A 20679-nucleotide genomic window follows, 5' to 3' on the forward strand; every position below is an offset into this window, starting at 1 on the left:
TTATTTATTTATTTTACTTATTTATTTTTATTTTTTATTTTAAAAAAAATTAAACTTGAATTATTGGATCTAAATTTGTGAACCATGGGGGGGAAAAAAATCAAATTCAGCTTTTGAATTTGAAAATCAAGAAATGTTATTTTAATGTTCAAAAAAATGTGGAGACATGGTTTTCATAATAAAATATTTCAGTGCTATGAAATTAGTGGTGTTTGAATTTCAATATTCAGTATTCAGCAGCTCTTTTCAAAAGCCTATATCATTTTCATCTATACTTTTTATTAAAAAACATAAAATAGGCTTAGATAAAATCAGATCCAACTCGACCATTTACAACATTAAAACGCTCCTTACATGTTATTGCATCACTGATACTAATCCAGTAACATTCACTCTATAATATGATTTTTTTCCAAGATAAGTACTGTTGCTTTTGATACTTTAAGCATTTCTGACAAAAATACTTAGAGAAAACTTAATTTCTTCATTGTCTGTGTTGTTTGTAGAACTGTTTAAAGAAGGCCAGCCCATCGTAATATAAATCAGTAATATGGATCCTTGGTGTTTAATTCCTCCTGTCTGCAGACATGCCACAGAAATGCAATAGCATCAGTGTAACACGTCAAATTCACTTTTAATTTCTGCCTTAAATACTGTCTCCAGATTAACTGCATCTGACATTAGTGACTTAGTTTTTCACCGTTTTAGTGCAGCCCATCTCCAGGACAGCAGACGGAGGCTATTAAGAATTAATTAACAGCACCACAATTAGTTTTCTACTTCATGTATAAAAAGGGATTCATTCTCATTTCAGACTGCACTCTCTCAACGCCACGTGTCAAGAGGGTCATTTAAGTAGCATTAGGGCACCGATTGTGTTTCGTATTGTGTGTGTGTGTTTTTTTTTTTGTTGTTGTTGTTGTTTTTTTTAATTGCCCGTGAAGCTGCAGCATGCACTGTGACAGGAGATGCTGGAAGGTTGTGAATGTTTAAATCCAGTTCTGAGACCTTGAAATATTAACCACTTAACGGATACACTGTGTGTGAATTAGAAAGGAAGGTATTTACACACAGAGACCAGGCTGATTTCAGTGTGTGTGTGTGTGTGTGTGTGTGAGAGAGAGAGAGAGAGAGAGAGAGAGAGAGAGAGAGAGAGAAGCAGTGTCTGTACTGTCTGAAACTGCTGTATAAAATATCCCTCTGAATCAATGGTGCTCACTTCAGGACTCTATAGCTTTTATCTGAACCTCCCGCAGGCAGTCAGCAACAAGGTGGGGAGTAGAGACTGGAGTGCATTCACTGCCTCAGGTTCTGTCTTGGCGTAATAAAGGAATATTTCATGTGTGACACTCACACAGCCTATGGGCGTACACTATCTAAAGCAGACTTTGAGCTAGCAATAATTAACGTAAACATATGGCGTGTGCCTCCACTGAGTTGTGCCTCTCCTCCACGCAGCCTCAAGTGTTATGCAGCGCCTCAGCTAGAAATAATCCACTGCACATGCTAATCACTTGGCAATTGATTTGGCCCTTTTTGGTCCAACAATTTCTGTAAACCACTGAATTGATCTGAGAGAAATCAATTAACAGCTCAGGGTAGGTAAATATGAACAGGAAATATGGATTGCTCTGTATACAGTATGACCATCTGAGCAAATTCTGGCTGCAGTGTGTGTGCTTGTGCAGAGATGCTCAGCGCGAGCAAATTCCAGTCAGGTTCGACTAGCCCCAGGTGAACTGTGATAACCAGGCAGTCTGCAGTGATAAAGTTATCTTATATCCATCAAGAAGAAAATGCACTTAACCCTCAACATTCAGGCCTGCTGTGTTATCAGCACCATAATGGAAATTGATAAAAGAGAGCTGTCTTATCATAATCCTACATACATAACAGCAGGGAATTGCTATTTTAGGAGGCTACAGGCGAAGGAGCCCGGCGTAACGGGGAAGGCAGGAAGAGAGGGTTGCCTCCTGGTTGGAGATCAGATTTTATCGGGCTGTATTGATGGAGCAGCTCATGGAGATGCAAGTAGCGTCAGTTTGTCGTAAGACATTTCTCATAACTGGCCAGACTGTCGCTGTCATCACAGGGGCGCAGTAGCTAAGCAACGGCTGACTCAGCGAAATCCTTGGGCCTGCAGCAGGACTCGCACAGAAATAAAACCCTGATAAGCATTAAAAAGTGAGGGAGAGACGGGGCATTGGGAGTTATTAGAGATAGTGGGAGTGAGAGAGACCCAAATATGAGAGGGAGATTATTATAGAGACAGTGAGAGGAAGAGGAGAGCGGAGGGGGAGAGAGGAAAAATGAGGCTGCATGAACTTGCTACATGCTGACTCCATTTGTTTGCGTCCCTGTGCATTTTATTAAGCCTCTAACATTAAACAGATTTAGCAAGAGCAGCCAAAGTCATGAAGTAATTATGCTTTTGGAAATGCTGTGATTAAAAACCCTCGCTTAAAGTATCAATCCAACACTGTACTGCTTCTGGGTTTTTTTTTGTTTATTCCCAGAACGTGCTGATGTGGATTTACCCTCTAACTTCAGAAAATAAAAAAGGAAAAAAACAAACCTACAAGGGAAAATTCATAAAACATTTGAAAAATGGAGATTTATCCATCAGGCGTGCATATAAAGTACATCATTTGCAAGCTCATTGATTTCCTGCATAAAGCATGTCCTTGAATTGATAGGTGCAATAAACATATGTGTAGGTCACTCTGAATTTTGGATGCCAGACTCATAACTTCAATATTCATTTCAAATAAAAGGGAAAGCACATACGTTTTGTGTTCAGGAGCGGAGGAGGAAAAGAGAGACTGTAGAAGCGAGAAGTCGATCAATAATGAAAAGGAACAGTATCTGTGTGGAGAACGGCGTAAATGTCCTCTCTGTCGGGATTCCTTCCTCCGGCTCACACTGTGCTGAGGGCTCTCTTATGTGTCCAGATACCCCACAGAGGCGTTGATTAAGTCAAGCTGAAGGCCAAAGCCTGCCTGCAATCGAAAGCCCCCAGCTCACTCAGTAAGCTATCAGGTGACACGTCTCTCCTACTCATTCACTTTTCAGTCAGATACCGATGCTGAGAGGAGCTATTAGGGGCCGGGCTCCAGCCCCAAAAAGCATTCTGCTGGGTGTTGATAACCAGCAGGTACCAGGATGTGGAGGGAAGGAGGGTGGGAGGGAGGGCTGGGGTGGGGATATGGCAGTACTGGGAGGCGGAGGAGGGTAAATGATCTCTGAAGGCCATCTTATTAATGGAGGCTTTTCATTACTAGCACTAATGCAAATGATTGGTGGGGCTAATGAGCTCGAAGGTCCGTGTGAATGAGGGCTCTGTGGAGCAGCAGTGTGTGATGATCATAGCGGGAGACGAAGGTGATGAGTTCTGAACATCTTATCTGGCCATGGTGAACATTTTGCTTGTACAAGAACAGGAGGAATGGAGAGAGGAATGGATGAATGAGCTGATGGGTCGGCAAGTCAATTGTGCAGCAACTCAATATGGCAAGCTGCTACAGGCAAGAGTGTGCAAGATGAGTGGCGGCGGAGGGGACAGGCGTATTTCACTGTCAGTGGATTGAAGTGAGGTAAAGCATGGAAAATGTCTTGATCGCCTTCTATAAAGTGCTCGCACACTCTCGGTGTGTAAGCATTTAAAAGACGATGGAGCACGGCACATTCTTTGAAGGCGCGGCATCCCCTCATCAAATGTCATGAGCGTTGCATGATATTCCATTTATTCTCTTTACCGAACACCAGCGTGGTTTCCCCTGGAAAAAAAAACAACCTTTTAGTTTGTGCTGTGCTGTGTTAAAGACACCCTTGGTGGTTGCTGTGAACCTTGCATGTAGAGGGATTTAGCCGATTTACAGCAGGGTGTGTACAGGATCAGTTCTGGCTCAGGAGTGTCTCATGTGGGCTCTCCCAGGGGAGCTGCGGGGGGAGAACCAGAGGCCACTGATTGATGGTCAAGGACACTGAACCCCTCCCCCACCCCTCTGCTCAGAAGAGCCCATCTCTGAAGCCGTGTCCTCGGGGGGATTGGGATGCTGCCTGGCTGGCTGCCGTCTGTGCGCCACTAGTGACAGCCTGCTTGGAGGATACGACCAACTCAAGGGATGAATTATCCCCTAAACGACAAATAACCAAATTGGAGACTTAATCCAGCACAAAAACACGGCCGAATTTGTTCTGTACTTTTTGCCTCTTTCATTTCAAAGTGTGCGTGGAACATGTACGTAAGCAAACACAAGGTTGAGGAGTTCTCAATGGAGCTCAAACTTTACAAGCCCAGTATGTGTGATGGTTGAGGGGCTGACAAGAGGAGGGGAAAGTAGCTCACGCTATTACTTAATGAGTGATGATGTTCCGGTGAATTACAGTGCAGCGCATAACACTCGAGATGGTACTCAAAACAAACCCCGCACTGAGTGTCACTGTTGCATATTTCAGTATGATTCATTATCTGTGTCAACAGTGACTGAGGTTCAGGGCCTTAGCATTTGTTGTGCATATGATATGTGGGTGACAAAACTGCTGTCGATGGAGATTTGGGTGGGTAGGGGGAGGGAAGAGAGACAGAGAGAGAGGCTCATACTCCTGGCACACTATTTAAAGCTGATGGCTTCAGTCCAGAATCAGAGGAGAGAACCAGGGATTGTTATTTTCATATGACTCTGGCTAGAGCGGGGGAGGCTTTAGTTTTTCATTTCAATTCAGTTGCAAAACAGTAATTGAAGCGTATCGCTTTCATCTCCACTTATCTCCTCCACTCCTCTCCCTTTGGAGCGCTGCTTGTCTTCCCTGCGTTTGCGCATCTTGACACTGTTGGTTTCTCTATGATATATTGTCTGGGATTCTGGTACTTCATTGTAGCTCAGTGCTGATGTACATAGCAATTAAATTCAAACCCCAAAGAGGTAGAGCTCAGTCAGACCCCCCCTCCCTTCCTTCTCTCTGCTGTCCGCTGCTGCTGCAGCCTCGCTCTCGCACCCCTTTCAATCACTGTCTTTTTCCCCTGCTCTCTCTTCCTTTGATTCCCCCTTCTTCTCCCCCGTATCTGTCTTTCTTTTGCACTCGCTTTCTGTCGGTCTCCGTCTCTTTCCCCTTCTATTCCCTTCATGTTAATAAGCAGAGTAATGGTGTTGCAGGCAGTTCCTGGTTGGGGAGTTAATTAAAATGGCAAGTTACAACCCACACAGTCAAAACAATGGAGGCCCCCGCTTTTTCGCAGTGACACAGGGAGATATTAAACAAGCCCAAAATCAAACACTGTGAGGAGGCAGCAACCCAGTAACACTGACTATCCCCCAACCTCACTTAACACTTCTCCTCCTGAAGTACTAAGGGGTTTATTGTTACGCTCTCCAGCCCAGTCAACATTAGTCATAGCAGAGATCCAGTAATTACCTTCTGAGCTCCCTGAACTGCTGCACGAAAGCCAGTTGTGTACAAGATATTAATGTGATTACTGCAGCATTTACCCAGCCAAAAACTACACTGACACTGATCAGATGAGAAACTGAAGAAGGGAAATAGTGACATATTCCCCACCCACCACCACAAACACACACATACACACACACACACACACACACAGACACACACATAACCCAAATGATTTTGCTAGCGTGGCTAGCACAATGCACCGCACTCAGGCTCAGGCAACAGTGGGCCGGCTGAGCAGGACAGGAGCTGTTGCTATGGTTACCATTTCTCGGCTCGCTCTCACAGCCCAGGAAAACTGTGTCATTATCCTGTACTTTGGATAGGAGAAGAGAGAGAGAGGGAGAGAGAGCGAGGGGAGGGATACAGAGGGAGAGAATGAGGTAGAAAGGGGAGACAAAGATAGAAAGGCAGAGACAAGGAGAACGAAGAGAGAGAGTGAGGGGGGGCTGCAGTTCACACAGGCCAGCCATGCATCTAACATACACATCATCAAAATTTGCACCCATTTGTGCTCCTCTATTCACCACCTTTCCCTTTTTTTCCCCCTTTCCCGTCTGTCAGCGGAGCTATAGTTTTCACTCTAACAGGTAAACAACTTCAGTGCCGACAAATAATGCTCGAAAATATCAGGTAAAAGCAGTGCCGTGTCAGGTGATAATGGGGTGCGCGTCTTTTTTTTCCCCCCTCCCTGGCATCTCCTGTGAAAATTGTCTCCCACAAGCTATTATGTTGGTAAAAAAAAAGATCAATCTCTGCATCATTGTATTTATTTTAACACACCAACAGCCATATGCCACTCTTATTGAATAAATACCCAGGCCACAATAATAACTGCACAGTGGGATAACAGTCCTTTTCTGTGTGACTCGCTTCTTACCTCAGAAATGTGCCAAGAAAAGGACTTTACGCTGCATGTCCATGATTGCATCTGTGTGTGTACAGTAAGCGTGTGTGGCTATTTTGTTGTTCGCTTTGCTCGGTGTGTTTGTGCAACGTGAGGTCCACATCAGAGGAGTTACATTGTGAACTAATTACATGGCTGTGTAAATAGAGGCACCCTGCTGATATGGGCTGTGCACCACATGATTTCCCCTGGTAGAGCAGAGCCTGTTTGCACTGCCTTGCTGTGTGTGTATGTGTGTGTGCGCCTGTGTGAGTGTGTGTGTGCAGGCATGCATGTGACCTGTACATGCAGGTATGTGCACGCGCGTGCATGTGTGCTGAGGGAGAGCATGTTTTGTAACCTGTGAGGTGTGCTTTATTGAGCTACAAACTAAAAGAGTGTGTCTGTGTTGAGGAGGCAGAGTAGCCCCCTCCAAATGAAAGGCTGCCCTCTCCCTCTCTGTCCGCCTGACGCAGCTCTCCAGAGAGACCTGTTCATATTACTGTGGTTGTCTGCTGGTCAGAGAAACACAAACAGCACAAAACAAAGCCGCCTTCGATAGGAATGTGAAGAAAAGACCTCGTGTAGCCCTCATTTATTCTCCTCTCTCCACTGATGGCTTTTCTTTTTTTTGTACCAGCAATATGAAAGAGGGAAAGTGTTTTGACACAAACTACAAAAAAGATGAGATGGAAGACAAGTGTTTTAGATTATTTTAGAACCTGTGGTTGAAAGTAACAAAATTCATTTCATCAAGCGCTGCACTTAAGTACAATTTTGAGGTACCTTTACCTTAATGCTGCTTTTTACTGTTACACCACTGCGTTCAGAGGGAAATATTGTACTTTTACTTCCCTGTCTAGCTTCTTCTCAGAGTAAAGTCCCCGCACACACACACACACACACACACACACACACACACACACACACAAGTGTTTTCAATTACTTGTGCCGATTAACCCTGTAGCTCAGGAGGTAGGGCAGGTCTTCCACTAAGTGTCCAGTCTGCATGTCGAAGTGTCCTTGAGCAAAATACTGAACCCCAATTTGCTCAATTTGTTTGAGTGTGTGTAAATGTTTAGGTGAGCAGTTGGCACACCAGTGTGTGAATGAGTGAATGTGGCTCTGTAGTATAAGGGTGCTTTGAGTGGTTGGAGGTGCGATACAGTGCAAGTTAAGTCCAAAAATACACTTTAGTATGCCGATATGGCCCTTAAATAATATAACAACATTTCAGGCTGTTTTTGTGATAACGATATTCTTGACGATATAACAAATTAGTTAAAAAAAAAAAAAAAAAGTGTTAATTTAGGAAAAAAAAATTTCCACCTGGACCTTTATGCTCTGCCATTTCTCCTCTAATCATCACGCTGTAACCTGTGACAGGCTGTTATGATACCAGAACTATCGCACATTCACATATATGTAGTGTTTTGTCAAGCTGCAAGCATCACATAATGTATACCTACGTGGCCTGACAACGCCACAGCTTATTACACAGTACTTGAGCTGTTTCTCTTTTTGAAGCCACCCCAAAGTCGGTAATAATTTCACTTTGAGCCATGCTTGTTGTTGCTATGGGTAACAGCATGACGTCAATGTGTCAACAAGTCGAAATATCGCAAATATCACGACACAAATTTTTCATATGATATGATATTTAAAAAAAACACCGATATTATCATGAACAAAATGATATGGCAAACCCTTATTGCGATATCATGTTTTGTTTTTGTACTGTATTGATCCTCAAAAACACTGTATTGATTTTTAATTACTAATCATGCCTGCAAAGACTCACAGCGGTGGTTCCTTTTGTGTTGTTCAAACCCCCGACATTGAGATAGCAGTGATGTAATCTATCTTCAGCTATTAGATTCTTCCACTCCAACATAACAACATATTGCTAGTGTAAATACAAGGAACACAGGTCTATGAAACAGGCATAGTCAGAATCATAAAGGGCGCAGCGCTACCTCCTAAAGTTAGATTTTAAAAAATCTCAATATATCGCTTTGCTTGCAGTATCGCGATATATCACACTACATTGAATCGTAACTGCTGTATCATTTCTTATCTCCAGATTGTTACCAGTACACAGCCTTAAAAAAAAAAGCCTCCTGAGGTTTCTAACGTTTTTTTTCCCCGTTAAAGGGGTTTTTTTGGGGAGTTTTTCCTTATCCGTTGCGAGGGTCATAAGGACAGAGGGATGTCGTATGCTGTAAAGCCCTGTGAGGCAAATTGTGATTTGTGATATTGGGCTTTATAAATAAAATTGATTGATTGAATTGATTGATTGATTAATTAACCCTCTTGTTAGGTTAGTCAGAAAATTTGTATAAATGGATTACAAATCTGTAGGGGCTCTTAATTTTTTTACATTTAAAAAAAGTAGATAATAAGCTTGTAAGATACAGTGCGTTGTTAAATCTTAAACCAGTGGTTCCCAATCTTTTTTTGGCCTCTGACTCATTATAAAAAGCAGTTTTTAGTTGGTTCCCCCATCACATTTTAGATGTCATTGAGCTGACAGTGCAGTGAGCAGAATTCCCCGTCTCACAATTTTTCATTTATTAACTATTCAATGGTTTAAGAGGTTTATTTCACAAAGAGAGCAAAGATTAGAGAATATTTCAACAAATAAACACAGCTATGTGTTGCAGAATATTGTTTTTCCTTCCTCTCTCCTAACCTAGTACCCCCTATTGCGTTCATGTAATTTTATGCAAAATGTTATCCATAATTATTGATTCTTACTCATTTATTTCTTTAATTTTCTCTGTGTAAAGCACCTTTGTCAATATTTGTTGTTTTTTAAGTTTGCTTAATGAGACTTGACTTTAGTGAAGGGCAGAGTCTCTGCAGAAAATACACCACCACACTACTAATACTTCTGTATCAGTCTTTTTGGTTGTTTTGTTTTGGTTTGGTTTGGTTTTTGGATTTTTTTTTTTTAAAGTATATCTTTAATCATCTCATTGACCCTTAAATTTATCATGTGACCATTTAGAGGGGTCTGACCCAGGTTGGAAACCACTGGGCTAAACTTCCCTTATAAAGCATTTTAAAGTCGTTCCAATTCAACCACCTGCAACAGTAGTATGCTGCTGATGCTTTAGTACTTCAGCATCATCAATCTAATAATGTGATGTATGGTAGCATGTCAGTCACAGGGGCCTATTTTCTGCTGAATGGGTGCTTTTAACCTGCTTAAAGTACATTCTGTTGTTACCTCTAGTTTTACTTAAATACTAAAAGCAGTAGTTTTATGTACTGCAGTACATTTACATCCTGGTGTTGGTACTTTTATTAAAGAACAAGATCTGAGAACGGCTCTTTAGAATATGCAGTATAACAGCAGTCGTATGAAGTAGGAGCTTCTGTCAGAGATGGAGAAACCAACTCCAAACAGCCAAAGTGGGGTAGTAATTGCAGTTTTTACAGTCTCATTTGGAAGCACCATACCGAGCTGACTGCGGGCTTTGAAATGGTGAAAGTGCAATCACAACTAATCAGAGCTTCTCTTGTTTCCTGCCCACAGCGCCCAACACTGCACCCTATGGGAGCACAGGAAGTGCGCATGTCCCGCTGGCCTGCCGATACCTGGTCCTGGCTCTCTCCTCCTTCATCAGCGTGTACTAGCAGAGGCCAGTCCAGACACAATGACTGTCGAGAGCATTTAAGAATCCTTTTTGACATTGCTGATGGCTGGAATCCAATCTGGTACAGTTTGTTGAAAAGCCGTGATGGGGAAAAATAATCAGCGTTATTTTGTGTGGGGAAATACTTCTTTTCTTTTCTTTTCTTTTTTTTCTTTGCTTTTTGGTGAAATTTCTGTCATGTAAATACTATGATGTTTTTTTTAATTATTATTATTATTATTATTATTCCTCTCTTCTTTTCTGATTGATTGACCACCTTGTGAATCAGTGCTCACCCCCCGGCCCCCCCTCCCCAGCCCCACCCCCCCTCCAATCATATCAAAAGCCCCCCAAACTTCCCAAATGAGTTACTTTCATGCCTCTATCTCTGGGAGGCGATGGCGCAAAATTGACATTTTCATCCGTTTTTGTACATGGCTAAAAAGAAGCAATTGTGCCAAGTCTCTCAGTACACAGAATTACCATACCAATGTTGTATTGAATGTATTATGGGTTGTTGAACAAAGGAAAGACATTTAGATTCCTAACAATACAAATTCTGATTATGGAGTGTGCTTAAAAAAAATACAGAAAAAAAAAGAAAAAAAAATCAAAAGATGAAAAAAGGCAGGGCTTTTTCAGGACCTGTATTGTCATGATTACTCAATAGATGGATGAACAGTGTTGAAGGTGTGCTTTGTTGTATTCTGAAATGGGTCCTTCAGTTACTATGCCTGCCTAACGGATTTGATCAGGCAGCCGTCAAAGTAGCAAAGTATACTGTATTGTATCTTTATATTTTAATATAGTGTAAGCTTTTGTTTTAAAGTGGGACCAGCTTTTCTCATTTGACCAAGAACATTAACTCAGCTCATGACTTTGTACAGTATGAAGGGAGGAACATCGCTGCCCTATGTTTACATTTTTCTTGAGAATATAAATACTACAGTATATACTCCATAGTTTTTCTTTCAGAGAGTCCACATATACGTGAATGTCACGACAAATTGTTGCAGTTGAGAAGAAAGAGCAGAGCCTGAGTTCAGCTGTTGTAAGATGCAGTTCTCTGAAACACGCCACCTCCAGTGGGCGTCTGAGCCGAGTGTTTTTTTCCTCTGAGTTTGTTGTGCACCTACTGACCATCGACTGGCTGAAAAACTCCACGCTGTAGGTCACTTGAAGTATTTCGGCTTCAACTTTTGGCATGATACTTAGATAATGGACTCTGGGAAAGCAGCATTCTGCAGCACGGTATTTTACTCCGCTGTTTTTCTTTTCAGATAATTCAATACTTAAATATATCACATTCGCTTTTACAGTAAATATATCATTGCAACTAATAAAGGACATCCAGAGAGCCAAAGGTCATGTAACTTAAGATTTCTGGCAAATACACCAACACATGGTATGAAAAAAGGTACAACAATGAAACCTGCTTTGTCTCCAATCTGATTCCTTCTCATCCTAACTGTGCAGCAGAACACAGACTAAAGCTTATGAACATGCTCATCAGGACAGACATGGCCTAAGGTGCTAACAGCTCCTCCAAGATGAGAGTCCATTGTCTTCAAACAGTTGATCAGTGTCCACAGGGCCCGTGAATGTCCAGCAGAGAATAAATTAAACCATGAGGTCGTTTAATAGGAGAAAATGTGGCTTTTTGTTCGCTGAAATCAACCATATCAAGGCTCAAAAACAACATTATTGCCAGGGTTTACTTTCTGACAAGACTGTCATGGCATATTCATCCTCAAGTATCTTCAATTCATGGTGTAAATAGAGATACTGTACTGTAATGCCTTAATAGTACCATTGACATCAAATTAACTTCCTTCAGAAGGACACTTCCAGAAGCTCTCAATAAGATATGACTCATTTGTTAAACATGTTACTGCTTATTGAATGTTCATAAACCAGTAGCTGACTTATCTTTCAAATTAGGCGTTATATTCAGTCAAAACTAAATTTCTCAACCTATGGCTCCTGCAGGTATTTTCAAATAAGCCAGTTGCATCTGATTAAAAAAATGCAGTATTTGTCGTTACAGGTTGACATGTTTGCAGGTCTTGTTTGGATTTGGATTGTGTTATATTTTGCCCCGGGATCGAGGGACTAACAGTTCACGCAGTATTTTCACACGAACTTGTAACTGCAAACCTATAGAGAAATAGCCATCGCAGTTAAAAGACTTAAAGCACAAACACTGTTATTACTTTTACGTTTTGTGGTGATTTGTTTCAAGGTCTGCTAAACATTTTTTTTTTTCTGTTTGTACTGAAATTGTTATCGACTTGTTTTACAAATTATGAAAATACTGCACCATATGATCTTGTTTAAATGTTAAGGTATAATGAAAATGGGTCAGAAGTATATTTATTCTCTTCCTTTATGAAAACAATGTATAAAAAAATTACATTTGAAACATGTAAAACTGGATATGTGACATTTATTTGAATGAGGCACAGTATGGCATAGTTTATAATGTTGTCGGGTTCATTTAGATGCCATAACTGTTGTTGATTTTTTGTCAGATGAGTACATTAAAAAGAACAATGTTTGCAATCAAATTACCTACTTTTTGAAACAGAGAGGGTGTGAACCAATATAACAGTATTATAGAACAGAATCAATGTGTGTATATTTGGAGAAAAATAGGATACCTTTTGATCTTTAGAGCCAGTGTGTAGTCATAGTTTTCACACACTTGCGTGTTTGACAATGTGCAGAGAGTATGGTTGTGCTGCATGTCAAAGTTAACCTGTGTTTTTGAGGTGGCCATTTTACAGATATTCATACTTTTTATGAATGGAACCAGTTCTGTTTTGTTTTTGTTTTTTTGGGTTTTTTTTCCAAAACCTTTGGTTCTTGAACCTGGTCTAAAAATACATACCTCCTACAGACCAGCTGGCTATGTTTGTTTGTGATTTATTTGAATCAACTTTTGCTGATGAACTAAAACAACTGCTATACAGAGTCATAATGATTATTGTGGCACATTGGTGACAGTCTGGAGTTGTGTTGGTTGCTTGTCTAAGCAGTCAAGACCATGCTAGTATTCATACATATGAAATGTACTGGATGTTGATTATTTTGAATAATGGTATTAACAAGTCCCTTTTATCGAATCACTATTATTTGCAATAAAAGTCTTCATGTTACAATATAAACCCACATCTGAGTTCATGAGCACTCAAAAGGGTTGTCATTATCACTGAGACAGGGTTTGAGCCAGAGCGCGCCTTCACCACAATGTCCTCCTTAAAATATAAAATGTCTCATCACTACATTCTCCCTGCATTAAACTGTCCCTCTAAAAATCAAAAACAGAATCAGTGCTGTCAGCAGACTTCTCATTTTTAGATTTTAATAACTGTGTCATTAATTGTTTCTTGAATTAGCTCAACTACAAAATACATTGTTGGCTGTTGCCCTGTATGTGCATCGTTTGGGGACTGCCCATTGTTCTAAAGGCCCAAATTCCCGAGGCCCCGTTAGTCGGAAAAATGTCCCATTGGACTGAAAGCCCATTTCACTGACAGCTTGTTATCCCAAAAACAAACGCCCATCGCTCCAAAGTGCAGTTTCTCCTAAAATACACACTCCCTGCAGTTAGACAACCCAATCATTAGAAAAAAATGTTTGTATTGTACATTTCTGTAATCCGCTGGTTTGGAAAAGATCATGGTTCAGCTTAAAACACCCATATTTGGTGGCACAGAGGTCGCTGGAAAAGCAGAGATGGGTCGGAGAAAAACGCCCAGGTTCAGTGGCTGAAACGCTGCTGGAAAAATGCCATGAAGGGTCGTTAAAGAAATTTGGAATTCATGGCTCAAACACCACGGGGGAAACTGAAACTGACTGCAGGAGTGTGTATTTTCAGACAAACAGGACTTTGGAGCAATAGACATTTGTTTGCGGGGTAAAGGACTTTCGGTCCATTGGGCCATTTTACAGACAAGTGGAGCTTCTGAATTTTGGGCTGTCTGAACAATTGCGGGCACCCATCATTCGGTCAAAGATGGCTTGTTTGAGAGGAAAAACTCCCCTTTTTAAAAATGTAGCAGGTATCATGTCTTTTTAGGTTAAAATAAAACAGCTGGGTAAGGAAATGGCTGGTACAAACAATGTTATGTTGGCTGACTGCACATGTCAAAATCTGTCGTAGCTAGACATCAGTCGAGCGCTGACTGACAGCTAAAGCCACAAACTAATATTTTATCACTTATGTTTAGGACAGATTGTTCTGACTGTGACATTGTAACATGAGCTAATGTTAGAGAACAATACAGTGTAATGTCAGCTAATAATAACTCTATAATGTGACATTAGCTTATCTTAGCTAACACTACAATGTAATGTTAGCTTATGTTAGCTAACACTACAGTGTAACATTAGCTAATGTTAGCTATGACTACAATGTAATGTTAGCTTATGTTAGCTAACACTACAATGTAACGTCAGCTAATGTTATATAAGACTACAATGTAATGTTAGCTTATGTTAGCTAACACTACAATGTAACGTCAGCTAATGTTATCTAAGACTACAATGTAATGTTAGCTTATGTTAGCTAACACTACAGTGTAACGTTAGCTAATGTTAGCTAAGACTACAATGTGTGTAGTCTGCACACATTGTGCTGCGGGAATGAATAAGCATTTTAGCACTCCCACTTCGCTTGTCTTGAGGTCATTGGGTCTGTTGGTTTTTGGTTAGATGCCTAAAATAAGGTCTGTGGTTAACACAAGCTAAAGACACTTTAATGTTTTGGACTAAAACATAAAATAGATCAGTATCCCCTACTAGTAAATTGTAAAGCTTTTACGTGTTTTAAAAAGATGGTTGCTAACAAGTGGCTAAATGAGACTACAGAACATCATCATGTCAAACATGGCTTAATAGCCTTGTTATGGTGGCAGTGTTGAAGTCTTGCGACTGTAGTGTAGTTAGTTCATAGCCTAATCTTCTGGTGATTGCATTTAAACTAACTATCATAAACTTCTGTTTGCCACAGAGCTTGTTTCCTGCAATGATCCAAAATCCAATGGAAAAATCCCACTGGCTTTTTGTTAAGGGAACCAGGGGATGTTAAAATTGTGTTGGCCTACAAATAAATTTCATCCTGCAGCACTTTGTTGGATCAATTTAGGATTAATTTAGATGATACCTGATATTTTCAGCCTTAATTGTCAGATGTGACTTAACAGAATTTTGTCACTTTTACCAGATCCCAGATTCACACCATGATTAGAATCATGACAAAAGTAATTTTAAGTGTCACGGTAATCTACATATTATCACTAAATCCAAACTGCAGTAAATTGGTCTGGTTTTGTGGATACAGATGAGTTATAAACTCTTTGAAGTGTGCTTGAAGCAAAATACGGATTTGCCAGTGGCGCAGTGAAACCCTGGTGAAACAAACACTGCCGGGAATATTCTCCAAGCAGAGGCATGAGGAAAATATCAGTGTGTTTGTACAGTGTAGCCAGAATTATTGAGTCATCCTAATTTTCCCGTATCATGCATATTTGATCCCCTCCCCTCTGCCCTCAGACTCTTCATAAATCCTCCTGAGCCCTGATGACCAGAAGTCACAATACATAGGATTAACCACCGTTTGCACCGCATCCTCATCGCTCAGTTTATGTGATCTGAATATATTTACAAACATGAATTTCTGCACATTCAGTCCCACACAGGCCCTGGTTATACCTTTTCCCGAACAGCACAAGGCTCTGGAGTATCCTCTGACCTGAATACGCTCCCGACTAAAAGATCCGTGGCTGTGTGACCTACCTCATAAAAGTTCAGTTAAAAAAGTCATGTTGATGTACAAGCTGAAAAGAGGCCACGCCACCCACTTGCAGAGATCACTGCCTCACCTTGTGCTCCCAGCTGACAGCGGGGGGAAAAAAAATCTCTCCACTTTTAAATTTAAGATAAGAGGATTTTAAATATTCATGCGAGTACGTATTATTGCGGCTCCACATTCCCCACACTGAATTTTTAAATTGTCCATTTTCAAAGCATCCTCCTCTCGTCCCGATGTATCAGGATCATACTGTTCTGTCTGCATTTATTACAAGTTTGGGTTCATGCAACAACAGCTGTTTAAACTGAATCTTGGAGGGGGACAAGTACTGTACTGAATGTGCCTTTAAAGTATTTTATCAATCATAACCAACCCTCATTTAGAGCATTAATGCTCCTGCTAAACATAGCTAAACATTACATACTTAATATCTCAACAACGAAACAAATACAGCACTAATTAACCGTTATCCTGACACATGTAACCCCAATGTAGCATAGAATACAAATGAATTAAACAAAGTTAAATGTCATCATCGTCATTAGAATAATTAGGATTAATGCATAGTTTAAGTGTAGTCATGTGTGTTTATCTACCAGGGAAACAGAAGCAGGGTTCAGCCTGATTATCGTCAGGTCAAACTGTTCACACAAACTCTTCTTACGCTTTGTTTTCACTTCTTTAATAATATGGGCAGAGACGTATTTGAAAGGCACGTTTATTAATCTTCTCTGTGATTGACGTACTGTACCTGACACTATCTTAAAATTTTACTGCCGCGCTGAAAATAAAAAACAACACGAACACAGCTTGTGTTTAAACAAACAGAATTATTTTGAGGATGATGTGTGACTCCGAGTGTCACTGTAGGAAGCATCATTACAAACTCAGACACTGCTGTGACACCCTGCAACAGCACCAACAGGAGCACATACGGTGTGTTGCCAATAAAGAGTTGATGAGGTGATTCAATATATTGCAAGTGGCATTTACAGTCTAAGAAGGCAGACGCGGATAAATACTGACAATGAGTCGTTTTGTATCGCAGCTAATGCAAATGCTCAGCCTATCAGCGTGCATCATCAGCACATAACGCTTTACAGTGTGTTGTGATTTCACCACTCAAATGCTGAATGTTTGTAGTTTTTATTCTGCAAATTAATATATGTAAAACTGCATCATCCTGCAGTGAAAATGAGGCAGCGTATACTGGAGGTTATGGAATTGATTAGCACGGTGTCAAAGTGCTGTTCACAAAGGTGCCGGAGGCCACGACGAACAGAGCGGAGGAGTTGTGAGAGAGGGATTCCTCCTGACCCTGCGGTTAATGAAACCCTTCCTGTGCCTTTGTCAGTTTTAACTGTGAGATTGTGTCATACTACTCACTGGAGCTGCCGCCTGGCTCCCGCAGTCGCCATCCCACTTCCCTGAGCAGCATACTGAGTTGTCAGTATCAAAAAAACCTCTGTTTCTTGAGTGCTAGCATTCAGTTTGGGAGATATGTTTGTTGCACAGCAGGAAAATGCTATCCCTCCTGTCAAACGCAGGCAGAAAGAGGAAAAAAAAATTGAATTTCTTTCTCTATAACCAGTCTCCGGGCAAGTTTGATTCAGCTCTAAATGGAAAAAAGAAAAAGTTAAGGTTTTTTTTTAAATAGGTCTCTTTCTTTTCTCTCAAACATTTCAATTGGTACAAAAACAGTGATTTCTGACTGGTGTGACTCTCCGTTTTCTTTGAAATCCTTCTGATAGTGTTGCTGGCAGCTGCCAATGTAGGGAGGGGCTATTTTAAAAAGAAGTTGCATCAAGTATTTGTCAACCTGTCCCTCATTATTTCCACTGAACTGGAAAATAAGTTGCCAGCCAATGATGCAGAGCCTGAGATAATGCCTGGGTTTAAAAGCAAGCTATCTAAGCCAGGTCTCTCCATGACGCCGATGACTAAATCACACACTGCGAAGTGTTTTCACGTAAAGCTCCCGGGCACTTGTCAGTTTTCATGAAGGATTGAATGGGTGTGCCATGGAGAGAATGTCATCATTTGACTGACAGTAAATGTAATCCTGTTTCATTTGTTTTCATGCCCCAGCAGGCAGATTACACATTGTTTTATACACACTGAATGACACAGCAAATCACTTCTTTGTAGCACCAGTTCATTGTGTGTGTGTCTTCAGTGTTGTGTTTGTTTAAATGGAGTGACCTCTAGTAGAGTTCAAGGTAACGAGGTGCAGCATTTCTTCTGTTTGTTTCTGTAAATTAAAAAATATTTACTAATGCCATATTGTTTTCTTTTTACAAAAACTGGGAGTGGATATTATAAAGTTGGTGGGAACATCCGAAAAGTTTCTATATGGACTTTTATTTCACATTTTTTTATTTGTTATATTTAAATTTTTCAAATCATCATGCTGAAGAATAATATGATGAGAAATCTGGAACGGAAATGTTTACTCCAATGTGTATGAAGGTCCTTTAGCCACCAGGGATATAATTGTACATTTATAGGCTCTAGATCACTGGAATGATATATATGGCTTTAAGTGGCATTGATATATCTATATATAATATATATAAATATATATATTGATATTTGTCCAGAAATAAGAAAATTCATGTACTTTAATTACTTTAAAGCTTACATTGTGTATAGCACGTATGCAAGTCCATTTTCATCATGTTTGATGTAATTTTGTAGCAGTGGTTTGATACTAATAAATGGCAGTTGATGATGGAACTGTAGATTGTGTTTGTGTTGAACTGATGTGACCTTCACAACGGCGACGCTCGTCGCTCACAACAACACGCTGATGCTTTTATATGTGTTCAAGAGGAGAGGGTTTGACTGAACACACTTGCTCTGGGGCCACGCTGGAATAGGATAATTTATTCATAACAACATGTTACAGACTAAAAATATCCAAGCCATCCATCTAACGAGCAGATACTTTATGATCAGAGTTACTTGTTGGAGAAAAAAAACTATTGATTTATTACTTTTTAACATTAATTTTATGGAAATTTAAAATGTTTTTCAGTGTTTTTTGTTTGTTTAGTTGTGTCCTTTATGTCAGTGGTGCTCAAAGTTTTGGTAACTGGGTGCCAAATTAGGGAGCCGACACAGTGTCAAGGGACACGCAGGTTCAAGACATAAGATATCTGTAGTTTGTTGTAGTTTGCGCAAACTCTCCAAAAAAGTAATCTAATTAATTACATATTCTGTGATTAATTCATCTAAATCAATTGAATACTTCGATTTTTGCTGTTAAAGTATATTGAATATTCAATTCAAATGAATTTTGGCAAATGTGTTGTAGTAAAGCTGCTTGACACAATTGCCCCCCTGGCTCCTACCACCAGAAATGGTCTGCAGTTTATTGTAATCCATTTTGTAGGAGTTAGTTAGTCAGTTACAGGCAGACTTACTCAGTTTGCGTCTGAACGCCGGGTTGAGTGTACTTGACGAGGCTGGCTGCTAGCGCTAGCATCAGAGACTGTTTTAGCTCAGACCTCCGCGTTCGCTGTTAAATGCTTTGCATTGAGGTGATATTTCAGGCCTGAAGTTCTCCAATAATACAAAAATTCCTTACTGCAGAAACTGCAGAGAACGGTGCTCCTATCAACAGTTCCATCTGGGCGTTTTTTCTGGACAGGTCGCCAGACTAACGCAGGACTGGCACGTAGAGGCAGAAGACCATTCACACTCATATTCACACCTACGGCCAATTTAGAGTCACCAATTAACCTGCATGTGTTTGGACTGTGGGAGGAAGCCGGAGTACCCTCTTGCTGTGAGGCAACAGTGCTAACTACTAGACCACCGTGCCACCCCTGTATTATACAATGAAAGTTAATAAAATGACAAGACAAAAAACGTAAACGTATAAATATTAGGTAAAAATCATAATTATAAAGTCATCATCAGTGCAGGTCACCATATATGGCTCCATTAAATCAGACTGAGTATGCCAGCTTGAAAAGGTATGTTTTCCGACGGGATTTGAAAGTGGAAAGGGAGGCAATATTGCGAATGTCATGCAAGAGAGAGTTCCAGAGGCGGGGGTCTTTTTGTGATTAATTAATTGAAATTAACATGTTATTTTGACAGCCCTACTTACTACACTTACCAATTCTGTGAACTACCACCAGTTTGCCAGTGTTACATCATTACTACTTGTCATGAGATTTGTGAAGGCTGACTTGTTGATAAGTCTTATAAAGTCAAGTGTCATAATGGCGTTAAACATCAAATCCTTGAGCACCAAATTCACCTATTTGCACAAAAGGCAGATCATTTTCTGTCACCTGTGGTCTGATCACATTAAGATTGAATATTTTTTTCTGAAATGTCCTTTTGTAATTTCCGTGGTAGCTTTTTCACCTTACTTCCACATTAAACTGCCAACTTGTCCACTGAAATCGTTGTTTTAGCTTACAGCGCTCACACTATGAATGAACATAGGCCTAATCCCCACGACACTTACAGGGTGCCATTAGTTGCCAAGCAACCAGTAGCTTTTACAAGTTGTCATTCTCAACCTGACAGACGCTTGTTAGGGTGGGTGCAGTTTGATGCAGTAACTGAGTACAGTATTAAATGTAAGATATTAAAAGTTAAAGTATTTAAAGCGACCGCAGATGTCTGGGTTGCCACACAAAATGTTTCTAAGGGCTGCCGTTGGCCCTCGGGCTGCACTTTGAGCAAATATTCTTAACATACTAATGCCCATCACCTTCTGTAGTAAATAAAAACATCTATGGACTTTGGTATAAATTATAATGACCATTATGTCATTAGACATAAATTGTTCTTTATCCAAATGTATTTTTACGTTACCTGACATGTGAATTATGACATTATTAGCAAACCACAGATATGTTACATTA

At 40.3% G+C, this 20679-nt stretch overlaps 1 protein-coding gene across 2 annotated transcripts in view; it reads left to right on the forward strand.

The window, feature by feature from the left end:
- negr1 (neuronal growth regulator 1) overlaps positions 1-18529 on the forward strand; it is a 179023-nt gene extending 160494 nt beyond the window's left edge. For both annotated transcript variants that reach the window (XM_033621702.2, XM_033621701.2), the window contains one exon: positions 9879-18529. In XM_033621702.2, the coding sequence (XP_033477593.1) occupies positions 9879-9979 (101 nt within the window). In that variant the 3' untranslated portion in view covers positions 9980-18529. The remainder of the gene's footprint in view (positions 1-9878) is intronic.
- Positions 18530-20679: the final 2150 nt, after the last annotated feature.

This window comes from Epinephelus lanceolatus, chromosome 6 (assembly GCF_041903045.1).
Source record: "Epinephelus lanceolatus isolate andai-2023 chromosome 6, ASM4190304v1, whole genome shotgun sequence".
In the NCBI taxonomy this organism is placed as follows: Eukaryota; Metazoa; Chordata; class Actinopteri; order Perciformes; family Serranidae; genus Epinephelus; species Epinephelus lanceolatus.